This window comes from Callorhinus ursinus, unplaced genomic scaffold, assembly GCF_003265705.2.
Source record: "Callorhinus ursinus isolate GAN/ISIS: 27379988/994484 unplaced genomic scaffold, GSC_fseal_2.0 scaffold39, whole genome shotgun sequence".
NCBI classification, from domain to species: domain Eukaryota; kingdom Metazoa; phylum Chordata; class Mammalia; order Carnivora; family Otariidae; genus Callorhinus; species Callorhinus ursinus.
This window is the reverse complement of record NW_027397101.1, coordinates 15,778,167-15,804,690: the sequence shown is the minus strand read 5'-3', so window position 1 is coordinate 15,804,690 and position 26,524 is coordinate 15,778,167. Positions and strand designations below refer to the sequence as shown.

The following is a 26,524-nucleotide window of genomic DNA, read 5'->3' as shown; positions in this document are numbered from 1 at the left end:
TACTGTCATATGTTTTAATATAAAAAGATGCCAAAAAATACTTTACATAGAAATCACAGTGAGTGGCAAAGTATGGTTAAGTTTCTGGGTATGAATGAAGACTTTAGTTACTATTTGACATATCTGTGCCATGTATATTTTAGAAATAGATTATTGACATAAATGCTCCAACTCTTCTTCATTTTCTTGGTGATGTACTTTATAATGTTTGGTAAGTAATATTTTAAAACCTACCCAATCTTTTGGGCATGAAGTGGTATCTTACTATTTGCATTTGGAGTTCTGCTTTTTAGTGGGGTTGAACACTGTTTCACATATTGGTCTTTCGGTTTTCACTTGTGTCAGTGACTTCTTCATACCTTTTGGCAATTTTTATATTGTGTTGTCTGTCTTCCTATTGATTTGTTGGAGTTTTTTTTTTTATATTTTCTAGAAATACAAATACACAAAACAGTTCAGTGTATTTTAGGAGTATGTGTGTGAGTATGTGTATTGAAAAAGCTAAAAATGTATAGGAATGACTTTTTTCAACTTCAGGAAAGAAGTTATTCTTTGAGAAAGAAGGAAGCATGGGAATTCGGCTGTAACTGTAATACATTATATCCTTTTAAGAGGAAAGAGAGATTGAAGAAAATATGGCAAAATGTTAACGTCTGGGCAAAGAGTTCATGTATGGATATAATTTCTTTATTCTTCCATGTTGGAAACATACCATAAACAAACATTAAAAATCAAGATAAAACAACTAGACAGCAACTTTCTTAAATACATGAAATATATATTTTCCATATAAATTAAATTCAGCAGGAAGGAAATCTGCATTTTTGAGTAAGATGGAAAATAGACTTTCCACAGGTCTAGCACAGTTTTCCTCCTTTTCTGATTAACAAGTAATTTTTTGGCCAGAACCTTTTCCAAGCATTTTCTTTTATGTTCAAGGTGCACCTGTTATCCTTGCAAATGATGCTGGGAAATCTCCTTGAATTGGTTTGCAAGGTATAATCTTGAATGGAGCAGCTGCTCCTCTTTCGCCGCACCTGAGACTGTCTATGTGCCTGGGTCCTGTCTGGAACGTGTTCAGGCTTTACTGGCCTCGGGGCTGGAAGCTGAGTTCATCTCCTAATGGACTCTCCGAATCCACAGCGGAGCGCTGCTTCTTGCCAGTGGGACAGATTGCATTGTTTAACTTAGTAATTGTTACTTAAAGGGATTACACAATCTGCATACTGAGAAGCATGTATTTTACAGGGCAAATGCTGGTTGTATGCAGCACAACATACTGGCTTACTGAAGTCTATTTGCCTCCTTTTTTTTTTTTTCTTGAGCAGTTACTCTTTTGTTAAAGCAGATTTTGGCAAGCTGGCCTATCAACTGAAATATTTAAACTACAAAACAACAAAGAAGACATTAATGAGGTTGTTTTAAAACACACTGAAACTCCTCTGTGTGCTTTCAGTTTTCTTAGAAAGTAGGACTGTTTCTGCATCATGGTAAATCTCTGCAACATTGTTTTTTATTTTTGTTTTTGTTTTGTGGTATCTTTATAGCACCAAGATATTTACCAAAAAATTATGTGTAAATAAAAAATTAGATGATGTATTCATTTTCCTGTTTCTTTGCGCTAAATTTATTTTAAAAAGACAGAATGGCAATTTGTTAATGGAATTTAGAACTGGCCATTTTTTTCTGGCCATTTTTCTTAAGAGTGCACTCACTTTGGAGCCCTCTAATTGATAACATAAAATCTTATATGATATTTAAGACAGAAGCCTCCATACTGATTTAAAGAAGTGTAAAATTGAGTGTGAGGATCTCAGTGATTCCTCGGTTTTTGACTTCCAATCTTGGTGGTTGGGGAAATGCACAGGTAATTTCACCTTTCTTGTTACCTTAATGAGAAGTCTTTGATCTTGGTCAGGTACCCTGCCAGAAGTTTTAAGAAATAATCACCCAGAGCAGGGACTCGTCATAGGAGGGAGGCCTGACTCCTAAAAGCAGAGTGTGGGCCTGACAGCAGCGTAGATACCAAAGGCTCCTAGGCATATGTTGGAACTCCTTTGTCCAAAATTCTCCCATCTGGGAGACCATTCTGATTTTTTTAAGGAGTGGTGTTCACTTAATTTGATTAATTATCATTTAAGGAAAATAACCATTACTCAAGAATCTGAAAAATACTGTAGAGCTACTTCTATGGCATTTGGACTAATAGAGGCAAGTCATTGAGATGTGAGTTTTAAAGGCAAAAACCCAGTGGGTCTTCTCATTGTTGTAGGTTAAATTTTTTTTCTTTTTATCCCCCTTTCCTTGTCACCCTTAAAGACAACAAAACGCAGAAATAATTGTTTTCCAAAGTTAAACGCTTGTAGACTTCTGTTTAAAAGCTCAACATGGTTTTGGGGAGAAGATGCTTTCCTTTATTTTTTTCTGTTTTGGATTTTTAAATACACCCAATAAAGATGATTTATGTAATGAGTCTTCCCTTCTACCCCTTATCCACACTCCCAACCCCCACCCTCCGTTGTATATCCACACTCACTGTCGCTCCAGGGATGAAATGACTACCAGTTTGGTGCATGTCCTTCATTCCTCATATTGGTCCACTAGGAAATGCTACTGATTCTAGCGCAAGTTGAACTCCGTGTTTGTCAAGCTAGAAGCCCCTCCTCCTACCTTGCACACAAAACATAGCCAGTGAATTCCGTGATTAAAAAAAAAAAATATCTGTTCCTAAAGATCTCTACTTACTGTCATTCTGTAGCATCAATATTGCTGCCTTCACACCCATGCTTAAAATGTTTGCTTGTTTCTTTCTTTGGAGAAACGGTTAGTATCAAAAACTAATGAAATCACTCTAGTCAAGATGATGAGAGTGATTGTGGAAGTCTTGGTGACAAAACTGCAAGCTCTCAAAGTATAAAAGAAGTCCCTTTTTTGCTCAGTAGGGTCAGTACACAGACAACAGAGGAAGTACTATACCTTATCTCAGAAAGAGTGGCAGAGGGGCGCCTGGGTGGCTCAGTCGGTTAAGTGGCTGCCTTCGGCTCGGGTCATGATCCCAGGGTCCAGGGATCGAGCCCTGCATCGGGCTCCCTGCTCAGCAGGAAGCCTGCTTCTCCCTCTCCCTCTCCCACTCCCCATGCTTGTGTTCCTTCTCTTGCGCTCTCTGTCAAATAAATAAATAAAATCTTTAAAAAATATATATATCAAGTAGGGGCACGTGTTGATGTGGATTTTTGTAAGACTTCAGTTTAGGTACCAAGTTGCACTGGGAAATTATAGAGTTCTTTTCGAACATCTTACAGGGGAAGAACTGCTTTTCTTTTAGATCCATAAGACTTTTAAAAATAAAACTCAGTTGGTTGTTCAGCAACCAGAAACGTTTCTGAAGTAGGTGTATGTTGTCTGCTGTGTTGATTAGCTCTTTCTTTTCTATGTGTCTGTGTTAACTCCTTTATGAATAATGCATGGAAATTTCTGTCACACGATTTATAGTAAACCCTAGCTAACAAGGGCGGCTTGACCTCCTTTTGTGATGAAAAGCAGTTTTAATTGTTATCTTTATTTGAGGCCTGGGGAAGATGATATACTGCTAAATATTATAATTAATTTAGTAATACAGAAGCTAATTCTGTAGTAAGTGCATTGTTGTTTTTCATTAGAACAAAGAAGTCATCAGATTTGGGTAAATGGGCCAACAGGTTAGTGTCTATGTTCCAGCAATGTGGAGGATGATGGTTTCCTATCGTTGTTCCTGAAGAGTCTAAAGATGTTCCTGGCTTGTACGATATTCACACTTGCCTCAATTCTTTGTACCAGGAATATTTGATAATTCCAGAGAGATAACTTATGCTGATAAGAGGAATGTAATTAACTCTGTTGGAAAAATTGATTACCCTTTTAGAAAAAATAGAAAGAGATCCATATCTCACACCACACCCTGAAATAAATTCTAGAAGGATTAGAACTGAATCTGAAAAGAAAGCATTTATAAAACAGAAGAAAAATACTAGAAAGCATTTCATTTTCTTTGTATGGAAGGACTTGTTAAGCAACTTTTGAAACTCTGTAGCACAGAAAATTTTGACAAATTTGATTATGTAAAGAATTCCATAAAGAGTTACATAAAGAATTCTTGATTACATAAATAATTTAATTTCTGCAAATATATCTATATAACATGTACAAACTGAAAAGGTAAGTAACAGGCTGGGGAAATACTTGTGGTATATATTACAAACTTTACCTACAGAGTATATCAATGACAGGAACAAGTGGAAACCCCCTGATGAAAAGTTGGATATAATATATGAAGAGAATGTTGACAGGAGATATATAAATGGCAGGTCCTCATTAATTGTCAGGGACATGCATAGTAAATGCTAAGGTTTATATTTATTAGAATATATTTCTTTCAGATCAAATTACCAAACGAATTTATGGTTGGCAAGATTAGTTCACAGGTAGTCCCAAATTTTTGTGAGAGAAAATTGGAAGACATATGTACCAATATTTTAAGTGTCCGTATTATTTGGCCCACAATTTTAGTTTATACTAAATAAATTTTCTCACGTGCACAAAAATGTGTAATAAAAATAACAGTAATGGCTTACAGTTATTGGGCATTTTCTGTTAAGCCAGATGTGTTATTTAGTACTTTGTGGTATTCACTCTCTGTCCTCCCAATAGTCCTGGATTATTTTTATTTTCCCCAATTAACAGATGAAGGGACCAAGGCACAGAGGATGCTAGTGGTATAGTGAGCGTCTGAACGTGCACTCCAGAGTCTGCACTCCAGGGCCCTTCAGACTTAGGAGTAGTTTTGTGGTCATAAGAAGATGGAGGTTGACGTTTATTTACTGACACGGAAATCTCTCATGTCTAGATATAAAGATACCTCAAAAAAGAAAGTAAAAACATTCTACTTAATTAATGGTTTCAGTTAGTTTAAAAAATTTTTTAACTGCATGTATGTGTGATTGTGTCTTGGTACTTGTACTTATTTAGTATGCAAATGAATAAAAAGTTCTGACAGACACATTCAGCTGATTCCAGCTCTTTCTACCAGGAGAAAAAGGAAGTAGGACCCATAGGGAGAGCTTTCATGTTATACTCTATAAATACACACATATATATACCTGCATGGCTTGAATCTTTTCCGATGATAATGTATTCCTATGCTACTTTCGTACTTTAAAAATATTTATAAGAAAATTGTAGGGCAAACATGTTTATTCAGTAGCAGTTGATGGAGCAACTGCTTGCCCAAAGCACATAAGTGATAGAATATATCTTTTGTAAATAGATGCATACATATATGTCGAACTAGAATTTTAGAGTTTCAGGGAATTTTAGAGATTAAATATGAAGTCAAGAGAGGTTCTGTTATGATGTAAGAGAGCCTAGATTAGAACCTACATCTTATTATACACCTTCTTAGTATTCCCTTTGTTTATCTTGCAGAATATTTATGAAAGTTTTCCCTATAATAATTTGAATTACATAGCTTTCTGTTCTCCTTAAATACCTAGAAATGCGTATCAAAATAATTTTTCCTTGGAGATTTTGTAAATCAGAATCAATATTCTCTTTACGTTCTTGATCTTACGTAGGAACTTCATACTGATTGAAAATGAACTACTCTTTAAGATTTGAAAGTAGACGTTACTTGCTTTCCTATGTGGATTGAACTATAATTTTACTTGTGAGTCGAACATAATATTCTATCTAAATGATCTCATGTACAGTATATAGTACAAGTATAACTCACTTGAACATGACATACGTGATCTGCAGGAAAGGTACACAAAAGCATTTATAAAAATAGATATGCAGAATGTCAGCTAAGAGAAGAATTTGTATGTTTGCTAATACTTCTTGAGTAATGAAAATTACATTGTGTTTTGTTTTCCACTAGTTATTCATTAAGAAATGGTCTTGCAAAATATATTGATATAACTCTGGCTGTGATTTTTTATTGTTTGTTCTTTAATCATCAGGATGTTATTGAAAATTCTTCAGATCCGGTACTTGATCTGCGCCTGTCCTTGGAGGAACTATACACCCAGAATCTCCTGCAAAGACAGAATGAGAGTCCATCTTCAGTAGACTTGAGCATGGGACCTGCCTCTGGCTTTACTGTAAATGATTATACCCCTGCAAATGCTATTGAACAGCCATACAAATGTGAAAACACAAGAACATGGGCTGAATCTCACCTACCAAATGAAATGATACCAAGTGCAGAACTTACTTCTCCCATGCTACCTGATTCAACTGGAAAGGTAAGATTTTAAGATATGTATTGTATATGATGATGAGGTTGGAAACAGTGACACGGAGTATTCTGGCTGATCTCTGCATTTGGAGCAAGTGCTCTCTTGATGTTGAGATTTTCAGAATCCAACCTATGAACTTATTTTGGCTATAGCTTCCTGCTGAAGAAGGCACAACCAATTAGAGAACATGGATGATGTTGAAATCATACTCCAAAGTCTTGTTTTCCTTTCCATGTGAATTAATTAATTATTTATTTATTTTCTGTCAGGGCGCCGAGTTCTTAATTCAGCAGAGCTCCCTGACCTCAACTGCGGAGTGCGTCATGCTCCAAAACCTATCCAAAGAATCGTTTGAGAGGACTCTTACTATAGCAAAAGGCAACTCCAGCCTAGGTAAGTGCCTTCCTTTGCACACGTATCTTCCCTCTCACCTCCCTTGCCAGAGACAAAGTCTTGAGCATGGTTTCAGCATCGTTGGCTGTAGGCAGTAAAATAGATGTTATAAATGTTCCTGTAGTTTTTCTGGTTTCTCTTTTTAGGTACTCTTTATTTTTCCTGAAATGGTTAACAGGTTTGTTTACTTCAGACTAGCTTAAATCCTCACTCTCTTAATTATTTAAAAGTATTCATGAGCCTCATTCACATTCAAGTAAAAGATATATGAATTGTTTGTGTATGAAACAGCAAATCAGAAAAGGAATTCTTAGAAAATGAAAAGTCAGCAATTTGGAATTTAGAATTCTTTGAAAAAGTAAATTATTAGTTTCTTTGAATGTTACCAGTTATGCATAAGTCAGTTTGTATTTAATTTCTCTCATTCAGTGAAATAAAGACTAAAAAGACAGCCAGGTGTGCTACCACCAAACTATAAATGCAAGTTATTCAATATTTCTTTCCAGGTGGCAGGATTTTTATGTCCTCTTTTACCCATAAAGGGGTTGAGGCTGGTTAATAATCACAAAACCTACTGAATTGGGCAAAGACGATTTCCCGTAGAAATAAAATCCTAATTACAATAGCTAAAACTATATGGAGGCAGAGCACATTTGTTCTTTTGCGTTCATGACTCAGCTCTCTCCCTAGAGCTTGGTGCTGATAAATAGGATCGTAACTTAGTTGCTCGGGATGCCCAGTCGCAGCCCAAGACACTGTTTAGCTCTACATCAGAGATCTTGTTCCTTGTCTCATGTAACCAAGCAATGCCCTTTGCCTTGATATCTTATGGCAGAGTCTTGTTTCCTTGCTAAATATGAGACTTGGCAGTGAAGTCTAACAGTGCTTACTTGGTGAGTAGAATTCCAGTCTCTCTCTCCTTCTAAATTTTGTTCCATTTGGTGGCAGCTGGGTACTACTAACAGCAGCTAAATGGAGAATTATAGCAGAGAATTTTTACTTTACTATTTCTTACATATTACGTTTAAGCTATAGAACTTTCTGTAATTTGTTAATTATGAGACAGATATCATAGATATCTAAACATGTCAGAAATATTTCATCTGTTAGTAAAGTGTTTCTGAAAGCATGTTACTTTGAATACTAGTTCTGTAGGATGTTAATGGAAGTTATAAATGGGCTACAAGTTTAGAAGTTGGGAATGTAATACACTTGAGACAGGTTTCTGTTTGTATTCTCAGTATCTTTGGTATGTGCATTGTGGATGTCTAACAAGTTATAGAATTCAGCATTTCTTACATTTAATTGGCCATGGAACCCATTTTTTTTTTGACCTTATAAGGCAGAGATTTTGCAAAGCCCAGGTGAAAATCCCTATTCTAATGTATTTATTTATTCAACTATTGAACATTTATTGTTTTCTATATTCTAGTCACTATGCATAGACACCATGATTTAACTACTTTCCTCAAGGATCATGAGTTTAAGAGAGTAAGCAAATTGACATATGAAATCCTAAATGCATTAAAATACTGTACATGCTCTGCTAGACATTGATAGCAAGAACATGGAACGCGTAAAGGAGGGAATAGCGGATCCTTACTCTGAGTGTGGAGGAGTTTAGAAAGATTTCAAGGAGATTTTTATCACATAATTGGGAAAAATTGGAAGCTGCTAGTGCTGAGGCAGACATGTGAAGCACTGCTGAACTTTGTGTGGTGTGGATGAAGTGAGGTGTTACAGTGGGCGGAGTGAGACTTGAGGCTAATGGAATGGTAGGTGGGATACAGTTGCTGGAGGGGTTCATGTGCGGGACACAGGACTTCTGTCCTGGCACCCTCCTGCTGGAGGTTCCTATAGGCAGTGGTTGCTGAGGGCAGAAGAGTGACAGGGTCAGATTGGGTTTTAAGATGATTCTGGCTTAGACTGGGGAAGTATTTTGGAAGCAGTTGGGAGACTCAATTAACAGTCATGGTTTGACCATACCTGATTTTACAAACCGACCCTTTGGCTTGCTTGCCTATTTTTAGTTTGCTGAGAGAATGTTGAATTTTGTCAAATATTTTTCTTTGTCTGTTGAGACAGCCAAATGGGTTTTTGTTTGTTCTTTTAGTATGTTAGGCTACATCATTCTTCAGTGTGCTCTAAGATACATACAATTGACCATTTTAAATATTTTTAAGTGTACATTTCTGTGACAGTAAGTCCATTCACATTGTTGTATAACTATCACCACCAAACATCTCTAGTACTTTTTCATCTTTTCCTGTTGAAACTCTATACTCATTAAATAATAAATAATCTCCCTGTCCCCTAGTTCCTGGCAGCCATTCTACTCTCTGTCTCTAGAAATCTTGACTGTCCTAAGTACCTAATGTAAGTGGACTCATACAGTATTTGTCCCTTTGTGACTAGCTTATTCACTTAGCAGAATGTCTTCAAAGCTCATCCATTCATAGCATGTGTCAGAATTTCCTTCCTTTTTAAAAAAATATTTTCAGAATTTCCCTTTTTAAGGCTGAGTATTCCTTTTTGTTTATTCCTTCATTTGTTGTTGGACACTTGGGTTGCTTCTACCTTAACTCCTGAGTTTTGACATAAAAAAAATACTAAGATGATTAAGCTCTTGGGAAAAAAAGTAGTGAAAGGTAAAGTATCCTTGCTTTCTGTTACATCAAGATAGTCATTTAAACCTTTATTTTATTTTTCAAATTATTTATTTATTTAAAGAGAGTGTGAGCAGGGGGAGGGACAGAGGGGGAGGGGGAGAGAGAATCTTAAGCAGGCTCCACGTGCAGTGCAGAGCCCAACACGGGGCTCGATCTCACGACTCTGAGATCATGAACTGAGCTGAAATCAAGAGTTAGATGCTTAACCAGCTGAGCCACCCAGTCACCTCTGATTTTAAAATTAAAGCATAAGAGTTCTTTGCCACATCTACTGTGAGAGTGAAAGACCATTGTCAACACAGAAGATGTCGACCTCCCTCTGAAGGGATGCACTGGTATTGTGAAGGGTCCCAGAGGAACCCTGCGAAGGGACATCAGTCACATCCATGTAGAGCTCAGTCTCCTTGGAAAGCAAAAGAAGAGGCTCTGAGTTGACAAATGGTTGGGGACTGAACAGAACGGGCTACTGCCCGTGGTAATCTGTTGTCATGTAGAGAACACGACCAAGGGCGTTACACTGGGCTTCCAGTACAAGGTCTGTGAATGGTCACTTCTCCATCGATGTTGTTATTCAGGAGAATGGTTCTCTTGTTGAAATCCAAAATGTCTTGGGTGAAAAATACATCTGCAGGGTTCAGATGAGGCCAAGTGTTGCTTGTTCAGTATCTCAAGCCCAGAAACATGAGTTAATTCTTAAAGGAAATGATATTGAACCTGTATCAAACTCAGCTGCTCTGATTCAGCAAGCCACAACAGTTAAAAGCAAGGATATCAGAAAATTTTTGGATGGTTTCTATGTTTTTAAAAAAGGAACAGTTCAGCAGGCTAATGAATGAGTTCTAAGTCATCCAGCTATAGAAACAGCAAGATGCCAGATGATTTTTAGACTTATTTATGAAATCTTAAAGATACAATAAAAGCTGTATTGATTTGAGGCTTTTTCTTAAAATTAAAGTAAAACCTAAGGAAGCCCTTTCATTTGCTTTGTGAGACTAAACCACTTACTTATAAGTGTGACATTATACCATCATTAGTTTACCAACTAAATTGTAATATCAAAAGTATAAGTAACTTTTAGTGTTATTTCTGTGGTTCATTGACATTATTTGAAATAATTTATGTATGCAAAATATTTACAGGGCTTTGTACCAGGATGTTAGACTTTCTGGAACCCAGTGAGGTTTCTCTAGCATTTTGGGGTTTGCATTCAGTATGCCAAAGAGAGAACATTTCTCTATGATCTCAAATGACAGATGTTCAATATTCAGATTTTTATGGCACTTAGAGTAACTGCATGTGAACGGAATCACAAAAAAGGACCTATTTAAAAAAATCTGTGTAAAGCATTAAAATAATTAAAGCATTCATTTAAGCTTTTAATGTAAGAAGTTGTTGTCTTTACAACTTAAAGTAATAAAAAGCATGTTTATGTTTTAGAAAACCTAACTAGAGGCTGGCTTTGTGTTGGTAGGAGAGTATGTTAAGATAGGGTCTATCACTGAACACATTTTTCTTTTTTTTTTAATTTTTTTTAAAGAGAGAGACACAGCAAGAGAGGGAACACAAGCAGGGGAGTAAGAGAGGGAGAAACAGGCTTCCTGCTGAACAGGGAGCCCGATGTGGGACTCAATCCCAGGACCCTGGGACCATGACCTGAGCCGAAGGCAGACACTTAACAACTGAGCCACCCAGGTGCCCCTGAACACATTTTTCTTAGATTCAGATTCTCCCTTTAATCAACTGTGTAGGGTTGTTTGCAGCTTTAGCCTTCTGGATTATTTGTTTCTTTGTCAAGGGTTAACCAGAGAAATTATTAATAAATGACAGGTTTCCATAAAAGCTGCCACATTCTGTTTGCGTTGATGTCACAAATCACTTTTTTTTTACTTTGTTAAATTTAAGGGAGGAATGTTATATGCAGATATACTATACATGCATATGGTGATTTTTTAAAAAATTTAATCTTGATGGTTTTTGATAAGGTTTGTGGTCCATTGGATAATTATGTTGTATTAGGACTTTGAAAGTAAAAAGAAAAAGTAAAAAAGGTAAGGAAAGAAAGGTATTATCCTCTTTTCACTGATTAGGACTAGAAACATAGACAGACTCAGGAATTTCTCTGTAAGTACTCAGCTGTTAGAGAGTAGAACCAGTACTCAAACCTTAGTCTGTCTCTGATTTTCATGTACCGTATAATACATTTAAGTGCTTGAGTTACCCAAGGCTACATCAAGATTGCTCAAAGAAGTTTCATTTTGAAGCTGAATTAAAATTTGCGTTTAGCCCTTAGAGAGCAATGCAGCTTTGGATTGGGATAGAGATGATTTAAAATACATTTTTGTGAGTTTTCTTTTGTTTTTATTTTGTACTTTATTGAGCACTTTGTGCCAGGCACTTTGAAAGGAACTCCACGTTTGTTTCAGATAATTCTCTAAACAACCCTAAAAGGGGGCATTATTCCCATTTTACAGATGAGTAAAATGAAGCCAAGGGTGACATTAAGTCAGCCCAAGGCCACACTGATTAAAAGTGGTGGAACTCCCGATTTGGAACCAGTTCCCTGGTTCTACCATGCTTTGGGCTATTCTATTACACTTCTTCCAGGAAAAATTCAAGAGATCTTAGAAATTACAACCAAAATCTAATTAATGGCTATTACACTGAATTTGTTGAACCTGCAAAATTGTCATTTGGTGATAGGGGATTCTAAGCTGAGCAAACTGTGCCAACTTCTGGTTTATGTAGTTGATGTGACCTGGTGGCCTTAATAGTGATAGCGGATAGAATCGTGAGTTAAATATACCATTAAAAATGAATTTAAAGGGCGCCTGGGTGGCTCAGTTGGTTAAGCAACTGCGTTCGGCTCAGTTCATGATGCTGGAGTCCCGGGATCGAGTCCCACATCGGGCTCCCTGCCCAGCGGGGAGCCTGCTTCTCCCTCTGACCCTCTTCCTTCTCATACTCTCTCTCTCTCTCTTCATTCTCTCTCAAATGAATAAATAAAATCTTTAAAAAAATAAATAAACATCTCACAACTTTAAAATAAATGAATTTAAAGGTCATGTTTACTATAGCTCACAGTGACTTGTCCCACATCTGTGACTTGCTTTATTGTAGAGCGCATGGTGCTAGTGAGAACAAGATGATGGGTTAGGGTCCTGGTATAGGCCACCAAGTTAAATTTTGTTTCATAGTCATGCATTTTAGTTTTACTGTAGTACAGTTATTTGGTGGGTCTTGATGGGAAGGGTGGCAGCATCAGGGCAAACTAGAGTACCTATTGAAACATTTCAGAGCCACCTGTTTGCTCATAAGAAACCCATCTTGGATGAAACAGTGTCTAAACTTGTTTCTTGGTTTATGGTAAGCAGAGGTGTTTTTTTGACAATAATACATTTAAAAGTCATTAGTATTTGTCTTTCTCTGACTTATTTCACTTAGTGTTCTATCCATGCCATCGCAAATGGCCAGATTTCCTTCTTTTTGATGGCTGAGTACTATTCCATTACACACACACACACACACACATTATATATACACATATACACACATTATACACACACACTCTCCACATCTTTATCCATTCATCAGTCGATGGTCACTTGGGCTCTTTCCATAGTTTGGCTATTGTTGATAATGCTGCTGTGATTTCAACTTACATGTGGAATTTAAGAAACAAAACAGATGAACACAGGGGAAGCAAAGGAAAAATAAGATAAAAACAGAGAGAAAGGCAAACGTAAGAGACTCTTAACTGTAGAGAACAAACTGGGTTGCTGGAGGGGGGTAGGTAGCGGGAAGGATGGACTGAAATGGGGGATCAGCATTAAGGAGGGCACTTGTGATGAGCACTGAGTGTTGTATGTAAGTGATGAATCACTAAATTCTCCTCCTGAAACCAATACTACATTATATGTTAACTAACTTGAATTTAAATAAAAACTTGGGGAAAAAAAGAAAATTTCCCAGAAAACAGTTCTTAGGAACACTAAAATCAATAAATGTGCTTCTAAAAAATAATACAAAATAAAAAAATAAAAAAATAAAATGTCCATTATAGTGGACTGTTATTCAGCCATGAGAAAGGAGGAACTCCTGCCATTTGTGACTACATGGATGGACCTAAGTGAATAAGCCAGAGAGATAAATACTGCGTGATCTCATTTATGTGTGGAAACTTTTTAAAAAAGTTTAACTCACAGAAACAGAGTAGAATAGTTTTTTCCAGGGTCTGAAGGATGGGGAAAATGGGGAGATGCTGGTCTCACAGCCTTCAGCTGTGAGATGAGCCGGTTCTGGGGATCTCATGTCCAGTATGCTGACCATAGTTAGTGTACTATATTGTATACTTAAAATGTGCTAAAAGAATCAAACTTAAGTGTTCTCATACACATGAAAAAGGTAACTATGTAAGTAACTGAACTGTGGTGGTGACCATTTCACAAGGTATACATCTATCAAATCATCACATTATATGCTTGAGATATATACAGTTTCTTTGTCAACTATTCTTTGATCAAGCTGTTGGGAAAAAAAGAATCTCCATGGCTGGGAAAATTGAGGTAGAGCCAAGAACTAGCAAATTTCCCATGATGATATAAAACAGGGGTCAGCACACTTTTTTTGTAAGGGACCAGACAATAAATACATTCGATTTTGTAGGGGATACAACCTCCGTTGCTCCTGCTCAGCTCTGCTGGTGCACCATGAACACAGCCATGGAAGATCCATCAGTGAACAGCCGCAGTCAAGTTCCAATCAAACTTAATTTGTGGTTGCTAAAAAAATAAATAAAAATAAAAATCATTAGTATAAGTCTTAACAGAATATTTTAAATACATTTGATAATGGTTCATTTCTACGAGAGAACTATAACTTGATAACTAGAGCTCGGATGTCCCATATCTAGACATGAAATATCAAGTTGGAAACATATTATAGTCAGGATTGTTCTTAAAAAGATACTTGAAATACGGGGCACCTGGGTGGCTCAGTCGGTTAAGCATCTGCCTTTGGCTCAGGTCATTATCCCCAGGGTTCTGGGACCGAGTCCCGCATCGGGCTCCTTGCTCAGTGGGGAGTCTGTTTCTCCCTCTCTCTCTGCCCCTCCCTGCTCATGCTCTCTCTCGCTCACTGTCTTCCCCTCAAGTAATTAATAAAATCTTTTAAAAATTAAAAAAAGATATTTGAAATATGTCTAATTTGGTATTGTTAAAATTAATATATAGAAGAATTTCTTTATTTTTATATAAAAAATACAAACCTTAAAAGGAATTTGTGACGTCTCTCAAAGCCAGTTTTTATAAACTACCCTTATAGCTTTATAGCTCTCCCTTACATTATTTAATTACATAATCTTTTTTGGAAGGAACTTTTACCCTTGGTTTTACGTGAGTTTACTTACATTAATTTAAAAAAAAAATTTTTTAAGATTTTATTTATTTGAGAGAGAGAGTGTACAAGAGGGGGGTAGGGCCAGAGGGAGAAACAGGCTCCCCACTCAGCCAGGAGCCCAATGTGGGGCTCAATCCTAGGACCCTGGGATCATGACCTGAGCCGAAGGCAGATACCTAACCAACTGAGCCACCCAGGCGCCCTCCTTACATTAATTTTATATAAAGTTTTAAACATAATTTCAAAAGGTTTTATATTTTTGAAGAAGTAGAATGAGGGTAGGATGAGAAGGAAACATAAATTCAGAGGGTGTTTATTGAGAAACCCTTTCTCATGGAGTGGTATTGAAGAATGAGAAGGAATTGGCTGTGCGAGAGCTGCAGGAAGATGGTGTCAGGCAAAGACTGAGTGGGGAGAGACTGGATGTATTTTGGAAAGCAGTCCATGAGGCTGGAGGCCGGGGAGCCAAGGGCATGGTGTTCAAGACGGGTGACGTCGGGAGGGCCAGTCCATCAGTGCCCTACATCTGTGCCAATTAGGTGTGCTGTATATGAAGCACCACAGGACACCGGTAAAGGATTGTTAGCGAGGGAGTGATGTGATCTCTTTTGAATGGTCGCTGTGTCTGTTCTGAGAAGAACGCATTGGCGGTTGTCAGAAGACCAATTAGGAAGAGCAATTAGGAAGCTGTTTCAAAAAGTGAGGCAAGGAGTGCCGGCTTGGTGTTGGGTTAGTGTGGAAACAGTGAAAGGTGGATGCATTCGAGATAAATTTTGGAGCTAGAAATGACGGGACATGGTGATGGATTAGAGATAAGAGGTGAGCGAGGGAGTTAGGAATGAGGAACCACTCCAGCATTTCTGCTTTGAGAAATGCAGAGGAGCATAATGATACCCTTAGCAAAGAGGGGAAGGGACCTGGTGAAATAAGGGAAGTGAAAACTTGGAAATTCAATTTTATATATACTAAGGTTGCATTTCCTATTAGCCATCTAGGGAACATGTCAGGAAGGCAATGAAAATATCCGGATCTGGAGCTCCTGGAACTTCAGATTTAGAGATGAAATGGGAAGAGATTAGAATTAGGTCCACATTACTTTAGTTAAACAGACTGCTGTACATCAGGCACTGAGGATAAGACTTGAATACAAGCTTCTTGGTGTTAGGTATGCACTTTTCATCTCAAGAAATCATCATAGAACTTGGCACATAGTAAGTATATAGTAAATATACAATGAATGAATAAATGATCTAGAAATAAGGTAATAACATGGAGTTTCTTAATTTATAAACTCATTTTCCATTTGTAGTCTTGCTCTTTATTCTCTTCTATGTATAAGAGATGAACTGCTATAAAATTGATTTGTTATTGTCAAAATATCTTCCTTGGGAGAGTTTTCTATTTAGGGGGCAACACATCAAATAGCCTGAGTTATATTCACTCCACAGCGTAGACCTATTTCATCTCCAGTATATTCAACATAGAATGTCTTTTTCTAGATACAATTCAGAAACATTTTAAAATGTACTTAAAATATATTTTGTGTTAGGAACTTTTTTCTTTCCTTTTGATTGTTTTTTTATTGGATAAAAAAGTTACTCTTCTTTTATCTATGAATCCATAGGGATTATTAAATTCAGGTTAAAATGAATGTGAGGGTCACGAATTTGATGCATATCTGTGCTCCTCCTTTCGCATAGGGATGACAGTGAGTGCTAATAAAGATGGCTTGGGGATGATCGTTCGAAGCATTATTCATGGAGGTTCCATTAGTCGAGATGGCCGGATTGCTGTTGGGGACTGCATCTTATCTATTAATGAAGAATCTACTATCAGTTTAACCAGTGCCCAGGCACGAGCGATGTTGAGAAGACACTCTCTCATTGGGCCTGACATAAAGTAAGTATCCTTTGGACTCCAATTTGGCTTGGAAAGTTTGAGAATTTCAATTCATGAATCAGAATTTTTTTTCAGTATGTACTTCTGTTTAATATGCAGAAATTATCACATATTTATTAAAAATAAATCCCTCAGGAATTTGACTATTCCTGAATAGTTCTTGATTGTAGATATAGTTTCTTTATACGATGTTGAAATATTTGAAAATGATTTGCCTCCCGTGTTTAATTTTACTCCAGTGCTTTTGCAAAAACCTGAGACATCTCTCACAGAGCAGGAGGGTCCACTCAGGATCTTACAAAGAAGTTTGGGTTGGCCTCAATGTAAGGGACTGTGTACTACCTAATTGATGTATATGAATCCTAGGACTAAGCTAGTTCTTTAATGGCCAGTCATGGAAAAGACCGTATAGAACAGCATCAGTCTGACCCATAATTTACTGTTTTGTCAACTACCTCATGATCCAAGAGAATTCACCAGTATATTGGTATAGTCCGATTGTAGGTCACGTAGGATATTTTGTCAGGAAGTGCTTAAACTATCCCATAATCCCATAATGTGCTAAAAGCACGTTATAGATGTGGCTTGGTTTTTAAAGTTATTAAACATTTCTTGAGCCAACATAAAAATCAGTTCATGACTCTGTCACACCTCATCAATGTAATAGCTTGGCTTTTTTTCTCTAGCATTAACCATTGAATATTTTTATATAATGTATAAGGGATAAAATAGTAAAATAAGAGCTCAGGGAAAGATTATTTACCTTAAATTGATGTAATGATTACCATTATGGGAAACTTTGCTGTATTAATGTTATTTTACTGACTGCATTCTATATTATTCTTTTGCAATGTATATATTGCTGGACCTTAGATAAGAAAAAATATATTTATAGTCTGTTTTCATTCTGCCATCATTAAAAGCAGAAAAATATATACTGTTTGAAGTGGATTCTGCCATCTTATACAAAAGTAGTATTATTTGGGGGCAGAATTTCTCTAATGGGCTTTCATAATTTTTCATGCCCTTTTGACTTTTATAATGGAATAGATCATTTCATCCTGTGACAATTCCTCAATTATCTTAATAAGGTGAGTCCAAGTACATTAAAAATTTCAGTGTCTCTAAGAAAAAATAAAAACTTTAAGAGCTTTCTTTACCACTTGTGGGCCAGTGTCCATCCCGCTAGCTTCAAAGATGAAGGATATAGACCACATGGGGACCCCTTACTGAAAGGCTTTTAGCTTACATAGTTTAGATGTAGTATAAAACACACATGGCCTGGTAATTGGTCATTTGATTTATTGTGTGATAATGCATGTCTTCTGCTGGGAGCAGTGGTGCAGGTCCCCTGCCCACTTTTTGGCACTCTGAGCACCAGAATTGGTGCTTGGTTATCTCGCTGTTCCCCTCAGTTCTAATGTACTGCAACACTTAGAAAGTGACCAAGAAATAAGACCATTGTGACATTGATTTAGCATAGTTAGACATCTAGTCAACTCTAGGAAAGTTGTCAGGTACTTTTTCAAGCTCCCAAAGTCCTTTTTCTCGTTTCCTTTTTTCTATTGCTATTGTCATTTGCTTTGTTTGTTTTCTCACCTTCTGAGTCAGCACCAGGATGGACCCATTCATGCCTACAGCAGCTTTATTAGGGCCTTTAAGGATATCTGAGGTAACTTCATACATTGTTGCCTTAGGATCCCAGGAGTCAAAATGTAGTATCTTAAATTAAAAAAGAGAATAAGAAAAATCCTGCAACTTTCCCTCCTCTGGAAATCAATTAGCCAATCAGTCTCTTTCTCACATTCTCACCTGTGTGTGGGCGCACACACACATAATTCATAAGCATAATCACAAAACACGTTGATTTCTTCCCAAGTGTCCTACTAAGGCTGAGATTCAGATGGTTATGGTTTGACTTAGGGGGTAAATGGTCGAGAGAATTTCGAATCATACAATCCTTTTTCAGAAAAAGTGTGTGAAATGATAAAAATAAATAGCCATTTAGATTGACCAGGGCTGAGCAGCATTTTGCATGAAGTGTTTTGGCCCTGTCCCTTTCTTATCACTAGCTTTTATGTAGCAGAAGGTTTAGAATTACATTAAGAGCTATGTGAATAATTCTCCCAAAAGGAAAGTCTAGTCCTTCCATTACTCTGAACGGAACCATATCCTTGCCTCTGGCCAATTAAGCTTTGTAGTCATTACGTGGATCTAGGCTCCATCCATATCTCTTCCTCTTTGTCTCTTGTTATGAACTGAGTTTAATGTGGGATGGTAGTGGAGGAGTCTATTGGGGGGACTTAAAAAAAAAAAAAAAGACTCTAAATGGTTCAGTTTCGTAACTGATTGGCTTTAGGAAAAGCGTTGCTTATTGAAGACAACGCACCGAATTTCTTTTTTGCCGTTTGCGATAGATAGCAAGGAACTTTGTGTGTGTGCATTCATGCGTGCCTGGGTAGATAATTTGAGTTTCAAGAGTTCAAGAACAGCCAGTTTAAGTTCCAGGTTTCATTATTTTTTATGGAAAACCAGATGTGAAGCCTCACCAGAATGCATTCTGTTTCACTTCTCACTCCACCTTGCCAGGAGCTCTTATATTTCTGTAATAATAGCCAGGGTTTTGTGCTTAGCAGCAGCTGCTTCTAACATCTGCCAGATAATTACCGAGCTGAATCAGAATTCACCTGCCTTAACCTAAAGTGTGGGATGAATTCCTGATCAAGGAATAAAAGATTGATTGCAGTTACATTTTTCTATGCTTGTTAATAATCACTGCTATAGACACCAGTAAAGAGCAGATGCTTTTCCGGGGGAGGTGTCAGTGGGGAGGGAGGTGGAAAGGGGAAAAAAAAACAACCAGGAGCACCCACTTGTAACTACATATGTATGCATCTCACATTCCACACAAGACACTGACATTTGTTAACACCATTGTAAAAAGATGCCGCCGCGTATGCTACACATTCTAGATTTTCTGCAGCACCTGCTGATGATCGAGCCCCCTTTTATGTGTGAGTATCGGTGATTCAAAAGCTCATTATGGCTGTGTGTTACAACTTGTCTGTGAAAACCATTTCATGCTTTTGTAACTTCCCATTGCAGGGGTAGATCCAGATAGAGACTCAGTGTGTACAGTTTGGCTTTCTTTTCTTCATTTATGTGAGAATGTAAATCCCAGCAGAACTATGAGATTGTTACATGTTCACATTGCACTGTTGATTGGGAACTCATTTGAAAATCATATTTTCCAACTACTAAGCTTTCAAGCTCCTTTGTAGGGAATGATCCTACCTGTGTGTGCAGGCATGGTGTCTGGGTTAATAGCCGGATCACATTTCAGCATCATTAATGCTATTCTTCATCCTTCCACTCCATTTGTAACCAAAGATTAGTTTACGTGTAAGAATCCTTAATACAGCCCTCAAAGAAGCTGTTTCAGTGTGTTTATTCAGTTCATAATTCATTTTTGGTGCCCTTCCTGGGATTCGGAGGTTTTGTGTGCCGTGTGACCAGGCGTGTATTGAAATTGCTTTGCATGTGCTGTTGCATTGTGGGAACCTTGTTCTGGTGTCCTCACTGTCTGTATTGGGGTAGATATTTATGAAAACTGCTTTCTTTCCTCTTTCTTACTGCTGTCTAAAATATCAGTAAAATATTTGTAAAACAGTTTGGGACAAATATAGAGGAAAATTCATTTTTGGCGTTGTTTGGGATAGAAACATTTTTTCCCTTCTCAAAACATTTAAAAAACACAATCCTTTGAACTGATTATTATTATCTTTGCTAGTGTGTTCTAGCTTTCCCCCCCTCACCTCTTCCTGACTTTAATTTATATGTTTTACCTTTATTGAATCTTCAGAAATAATACTTTTTTTTTAAGATTTTATTTTTCATTTATTTAAGAGAGAGAGACAGCAAGAGAGAACATAAGCAGGGGAGGAGGCAGCGGGAGAGGGACAAGCAGACTCCCTGCTGAGCGGGGAGCCTGATGACTTGGGGCCCTGTCCCAGGACCCCCGAGACCATGACCTGTGCCGAAGGCAGACACTTAACGACTGAGCCACCCAGGCGCCCCAATACCAGTTTTCTTGAATAGGCTTTTTAGGTTTATCTTTATTTGTCTTTGTATAAAATAGAATCAATCTTCCTGACATAATGTGTTACACATTTTTTTACTCATTATTTTGGGAAGGGATAAATTCAAATTTACTATTCAATATATTTTTAACACCATAGAGAAGGTGTTTTTGTAGATGAATAAATTAAGTAGAACCAGAATTAGAATGCGACTCTGTCTCCCAGTGTATTCCTAAACCCTCTGAACTGTGCTTTCTGCTTTATTTTTTGGTCCTGGAGGTAAAAGTGTCATGAAGAGAGACTCCCAAGGGTCCACAGGGTCTGCCCAGAGTGATCAGGCGTGACCAGGCTAGCTTATGCCCTGGTAAAGCACTGTCTTATATTTGTTTTATGCTTCTCAGCTACAATAGCCGCATGAAAAGTGACATCCTTCTTGTGACTGAGGATATGGAGATTTGGTAGTGGTTTACCGCCCCCCCCCCCATTACACTCTGATGAGCAAACAGAGCTGTGTTTTCTGACTCCAAATTTAAGTGACCTCACAGAGTGAATGCTTTTTATGGAATATCCAATATGTCTGAAATTACATATCTTCCTTCCTCAGTAAATTATACCAGTGGCATAATTCAGATTTTATTATGACATAAAAGACAGTCCTTTTATCTGTGCCTCCCCTGCTAAGGTTTTATGTACTTATTGTCTTCATGGGTAACTTATGGATAGCTAGTTTAATAGTCTTCATGATTTTTATATTGTGTAATTTTGATACATACTTCTTTTTTAGTTGCACAAGTGCAGAACCAATTTGTAATTCAGTGTCTCTCTTACCTATTCCTTAAGTTGAGGATCTTGGAGGTATATTGGTTATCTAGCCTTTTATAGGACAGCAGTAAACTTGAATTTTCAAATATCAGTTTCTAAACATTACAGCTGTAGTCAACATCTTGCTCAGTGCCTTCCACATTACAGGCATTCAGCCAGTACTTGTTTAATTACTAAGTGACCATTCAAGTGTAAACATCAGGCTTTTCTCTAAAACCAAAATAACTTATTACAGAGTTGCTACAAATTAGTAAGAGAGTCTGCCCATAAACTTATGCTAGTTTGAACTTCAGACTTTTGGGTTCATAACTTAATAGAGCTCACATCTAATTATTATATATTTGTTAATTCCCATACTTAATTATGCATCATGGAAGAATGTAAAGTAATTTGGGGTAGCCAGTATTTTAGCAGAGTATGTGTAATTTGTTCCTGCTAAGGAACCCAAAAGTCTTTGGATGAAATTAATGTTATTACTGACAGTTATATTTGTAAGGATTAATAGATCCTCTTTTTAAAAAGATTTTATTTATTTATTTGAGAAAGGGAGAGAGAGCACGAGCTGGGGTTGGGGCAGAGGGAGAGGGAAAAGCATACTCCCCCTTGCTAAGCAGGGAGCTGCACGAGGGGCTGGATTCTAGGACCCTGGCAAACGCTTAACCAACTGAGCCACTCAGGTGCCCCAGGATTAATAGATCTTTCTAAAAATTGCTGTTAGTTTTCTCATTTGGAAATTGAAATGATGCTGCTTTTCTCCCCCATATGATTATTGGTAAACACGTAGTTTATCAGCATTTTAAAGTTTAATTGTTGTTTAAAATTTACAGTAAAAACTTTAAACTTTAATCTGTTATTTTTGCATATAGGATGCGTTATCCTTTCCAAGTTTGGCATCTTTGCTGAGTAAGCTGATTAAATGAGTTGTTTGAAAAAGTAGGGATGAAGGGACAAGATCATTTTATTTCTTTATTTTGGAATCTTTTCCTGTTAGGCACAACTTTGCTTTCCTTTTTTATTTTTTTTTTCATGGACTGTGTTCTGTTCCAGAATTACTTATGTGCCCGCAGAACATTTGGAAGAGTTCAAAATAAGTTTGGGGCAACAATCTGGAGGAATAATGGCCCTGGATATTTTTTCTTCATCCTCTGGCAGGTGAGTGAAGCAGTGAGCTCCGTGCAGGGAATGAATGATGCAGCAAGCTCCAAAGGAGACTTTGAAGCCAGAGTCAGCAGGATTAGCAATGAAAAACAGTGATTCCCTTTTGTCTCTTTCCAGATTAAAAAAAAAAAAAAAATTTTACCCCATCCTCCCCATTAGTTAAGAAAGTATCATACAATGTGGAAAATATATGAACACTCAAACCAAGAAATTAAATCATCTTAAGCTGCACCACTCTGCATAGTACTCTTCATATACTAAGTTTGGGGAATTCTCAGATCTCAGTATTATTTCATTAATTCACTGGTGCCTACAGTTTGATATTGTATCATGCCTTTTCCTCTCTCATAAATGTTTTCAAACATGTTCAGAAATTTTATTTATTTTTTTATTAACATACATACAGATTCAGAAACATTTTTAATGGTTATTTCTTACTTTTTGGAAAGTGTTGAGCTGAACATCATAAGCATGAACAACATAAAGAACGACCAACACATTTATAGGGGCTTATCTGGGTTGATGAAAGGATTCATGGATTATAGAATTGTTTGAAGAAAATGGGGGTTTTGTATCAGAGGATTCAGGATATTAGTCTTCTTATAGCTAATAAGGCAGGAAGATGTGATCCAGTATATCTGAGAGTGTGCCCGAGTAGCTCCCTGAGCTTGGACTTGATGGGTAAGATCCTCCCCCTCCCCGTGGCTGTCACTGAATATTTTAGGAACTCATTTTAAGTTCTCATTATTGTCTGTATTCCATACCTTCCTTCTCTCCTATTCCCTCCAGCTCTGTTTCCTGAGGGTTAGCCTCATGTTCACCTTTCTGCCCTGCATCGTCAGGATACAGCTTCCCTCAGTCTATCTTGTTCTCAGTCTGCTTCTTAACGTCCTTTTTAAAAATCCCCTTTTTGAAAAAATAAAATAAAATGAAATCCCTTATGTGGATCCATTCCCAAAAGTCTTGTCTCACTGTCATGCTTAGGCTATGGGATCCCAGCCTCATTCAGAACCTTCTTCCTCAACTTGCTCAGGAGAGGAATTCAAACATACAACAGTAGGTAGTACAGCTAGCCAGGTAGATTTTCCTTTAATAGTGGAAAAGCAGAAATCTAACATTTAGGTCAAAGGAAGAATGACATGTTTAGGGAGAGCCTGGACAGTTAGTTGCTTTCCAAAGATGTTGTGAAACATATTCAAACACAGATGATTATTGGGTTATATGACCTCTGATCTCAGAGTCTAAAGGTTATGTGATTTGACAGAGTTCAGTATTCCTGTCACTGGAGAATAGATATAATTTGAGCGTATATTTTCTTTAGATTATTCAGTTTCTATAAAAATCAGTTGCAAACATTTATTAAATCAGAGTTTTTATAGCCTTCTTTGCTTTCAAAGGAATATGTAGACATTCATCTTTGGAAAGCCAAGTTTAACAGCATTAAGGACACACCATAATTGCTTAACCATTCTCTATTGCCCTTACGATGTCACTCATTAATACAAAGTATACCTTTGGGAAAGCAAAGTATTTATCAATATGGTTATTTATAGTTTAATTTACAAATAGTTAACAGACTGGACACATTTTGTTATGCCTGGCCTTTGGCAAAATTGAATTCCTACAGAAATTGAAAAGTGACCTTAAATAGAAGGACATCGTGAACTGCTTTCTGTAAGGAGTATTCTGTGTGTGGTCCTTCTGGATGGAGTGAAGTTGGACTTTAAGCATTTTATATTTTTCTTGAATGGAAAATACTGGCCCATCCTTAGGAGACAGAGATGCTAAATTTCTGCCTTACTTGATGATAAGTTCTTTCAAGTCAGAGATTGATCAGGGTTATGTAAGCTTATAACCCATGTGGTGCTTCTACCTTTTATATGTTGTGTTTAAGAAATACTTGTTGAAGTTTTTTCTTTAAAATTCTGATATTTTCCCCTTCTTGTTCCTTTTCCTTATTCTCCCATGTTTCCTTGGGAAAGAAACAGACTAGCTAAGAATTTTAGTGTTCAGCTCTATTTCCAGACTAAATTATGGTAGATTGATTCTAATGTCAAGTTTTTATTTTCATTTGATTAGGTTTTCTTTTCCCCTTAATGTAAAATGGGCCAAGTATGGTGAAAATATGAAGTAGTACTGATTTTTAGCAAATCAGTAGTAAAGTATATATAAGACAAACTTGCACAGTTTTACTAGGATTTTGGAGTATTCACTGTGTAAATTTTTAACAGAGACATTCCAGAACTACCAGAGCGAGAAGAAGGAGAGGGAGAAGAAAGTGAGCTTCAAAATTCAGCATACAGTAATTGGAACCAGCCCAGGCGGTAAGGACTATTTCTGTCTTCTGCCTACTCAGTGTTTAAAGATAGGGAGGTGTGGTTTTAAGTACTGGATTACAACTTGTCACTGTGACATAGGGCAAGGCGTTCTAATATCCCTTACCCTCCATTTCTTCCTGTGTGCAGTGGAGAGGATAATGTGTTATTACACAGGGTCTAAACTAAACATGTATACAAGGATTTGGCACATAGTAGGGGCTGAATATGATTAACTAAAGAAAATTATGCATAGGTAGTTGGAATGGATAATATTTTCTATAGAGTTCGATCTTGGGTTTACCACCAAATGTTAATTTAAATTTTCTCTAGCATTTGTAGCATATATATTCAAAACGTGTGTGTGTGTGTGTGTGTGTGTGTGTGTGTGTCTGTGTAAGCGTCTTGTTATCACAGCCTGCAGTTATTTTAACCCATGCTCTGTCTGGAACCAATTTCATATATAGTAGAAAAATAGCTTTCCTAAATATGTTCAGATATATCACTAAGGCATATTTTCGTGTTCATGCTGAGTAAAATCAAATTCAGTTTCATAGGAGTTTATTGAGTCCTGATTATGGATGCAGGGGATTTTGTGAATAACAGGCAAGTATGAGACCTAAATCCTGCCTTCAAGGAAGTGTCATGTACTGGGATAGGCAAGATGTGGAGACACACAAAATAATTAAAGAAAAATGTAAGGTAATTGTAAAATATATTAAGTGTAAAATATTAGTCATCTTGGCTATCCCCTCTAAACAGATCCACAGGTGACCATCATAATGGTTTCCTGCACTTAGGAAATGCTTAATATTTATTCTACAGTAAATACATAAAATACTCCAGAGAGAAAAATTTCTCCTCTTCAGAGATGTAACATGGTTTGATGGTTTTCCTTGCTTACATTTAAACATTTTTAGGTTGAGTCCTTTTCAAAGTATAGAAAACATATTATGTTGCTTTCACAAAAAACAATAAGCATTACTGGCCATTTAAAATAACTTTTTCATTGGAATTCTTTAAAAAGCTATTAGCCTACTTAAAGAAATCAAGGTCTCTCTACATCATTACTCACATTGAGAACAGAATATGCTAGATCTGTGGCAGAACAAATGTCATCTCTTATTTATTTGAGGATAAAGGCAAAAGTGAGTTAGATGAAATTATTTTGTAGCTGGTGATCATAGTGATAAACTTGAATTTTGTTGGAGGACAGTAATCACAGGCAAAGGAAAAGATAGATTTTTCAGTTTTAATAATGCTGTTGGAGGAAAAGTAGTTTTAGAAGGCAATATGCAAAATGTTTGGCATCCATTAGAGCTGTGTTAGAATTCTAACTTCGACAGTTTTTAAGATAAATTTCTTAATCTCTGCTAGCTCTCAGTTACTTCATCTGTAAAATGGGATGAATAATAGAATCCTTTAAATTTGAAGAATTCACTGTGATAAAGCATGTAAAATTTTTTTTTCCGTCAAAGTTCACCTTTTTATTTATTTATTAATTTATTTATTTATTTTAC

General features: G+C 36.8%; 1 protein-coding gene across 14 annotated transcripts in view; it reads left to right on the top strand.

Moving 5' to 3' along the window:
• MPDZ (multiple PDZ domain crumbs cell polarity complex component) overlaps positions 1-26,524 on the top strand; it is a 167,602-nt gene that overhangs the window by 83,286 nt on the left and 57,792 nt on the right. For 12 of the 14 annotated variants that reach the window (XM_073880795.1, XM_073880790.1, XM_073880788.1 and 9 more), the window contains 5 exons: positions 5,997-6,281; positions 6,545-6,668; positions 16,432-16,630; positions 22,579-22,683; positions 24,921-25,013. In XM_073880795.1, the coding sequence (XP_073736896.1) occupies positions 5,997-6,281; positions 6,545-6,668; positions 16,432-16,630; positions 22,579-22,683; positions 24,921-25,013 (806 nt within the window). The remainder of the gene's footprint in view (positions 1-5,996; positions 6,282-6,544; positions 6,669-16,431; positions 16,631-22,578; positions 22,684-24,920; positions 25,014-26,524) is intronic. The other 2 variants (XM_073880796.1, XM_073880799.1) reach the window with 1 other exon arrangement.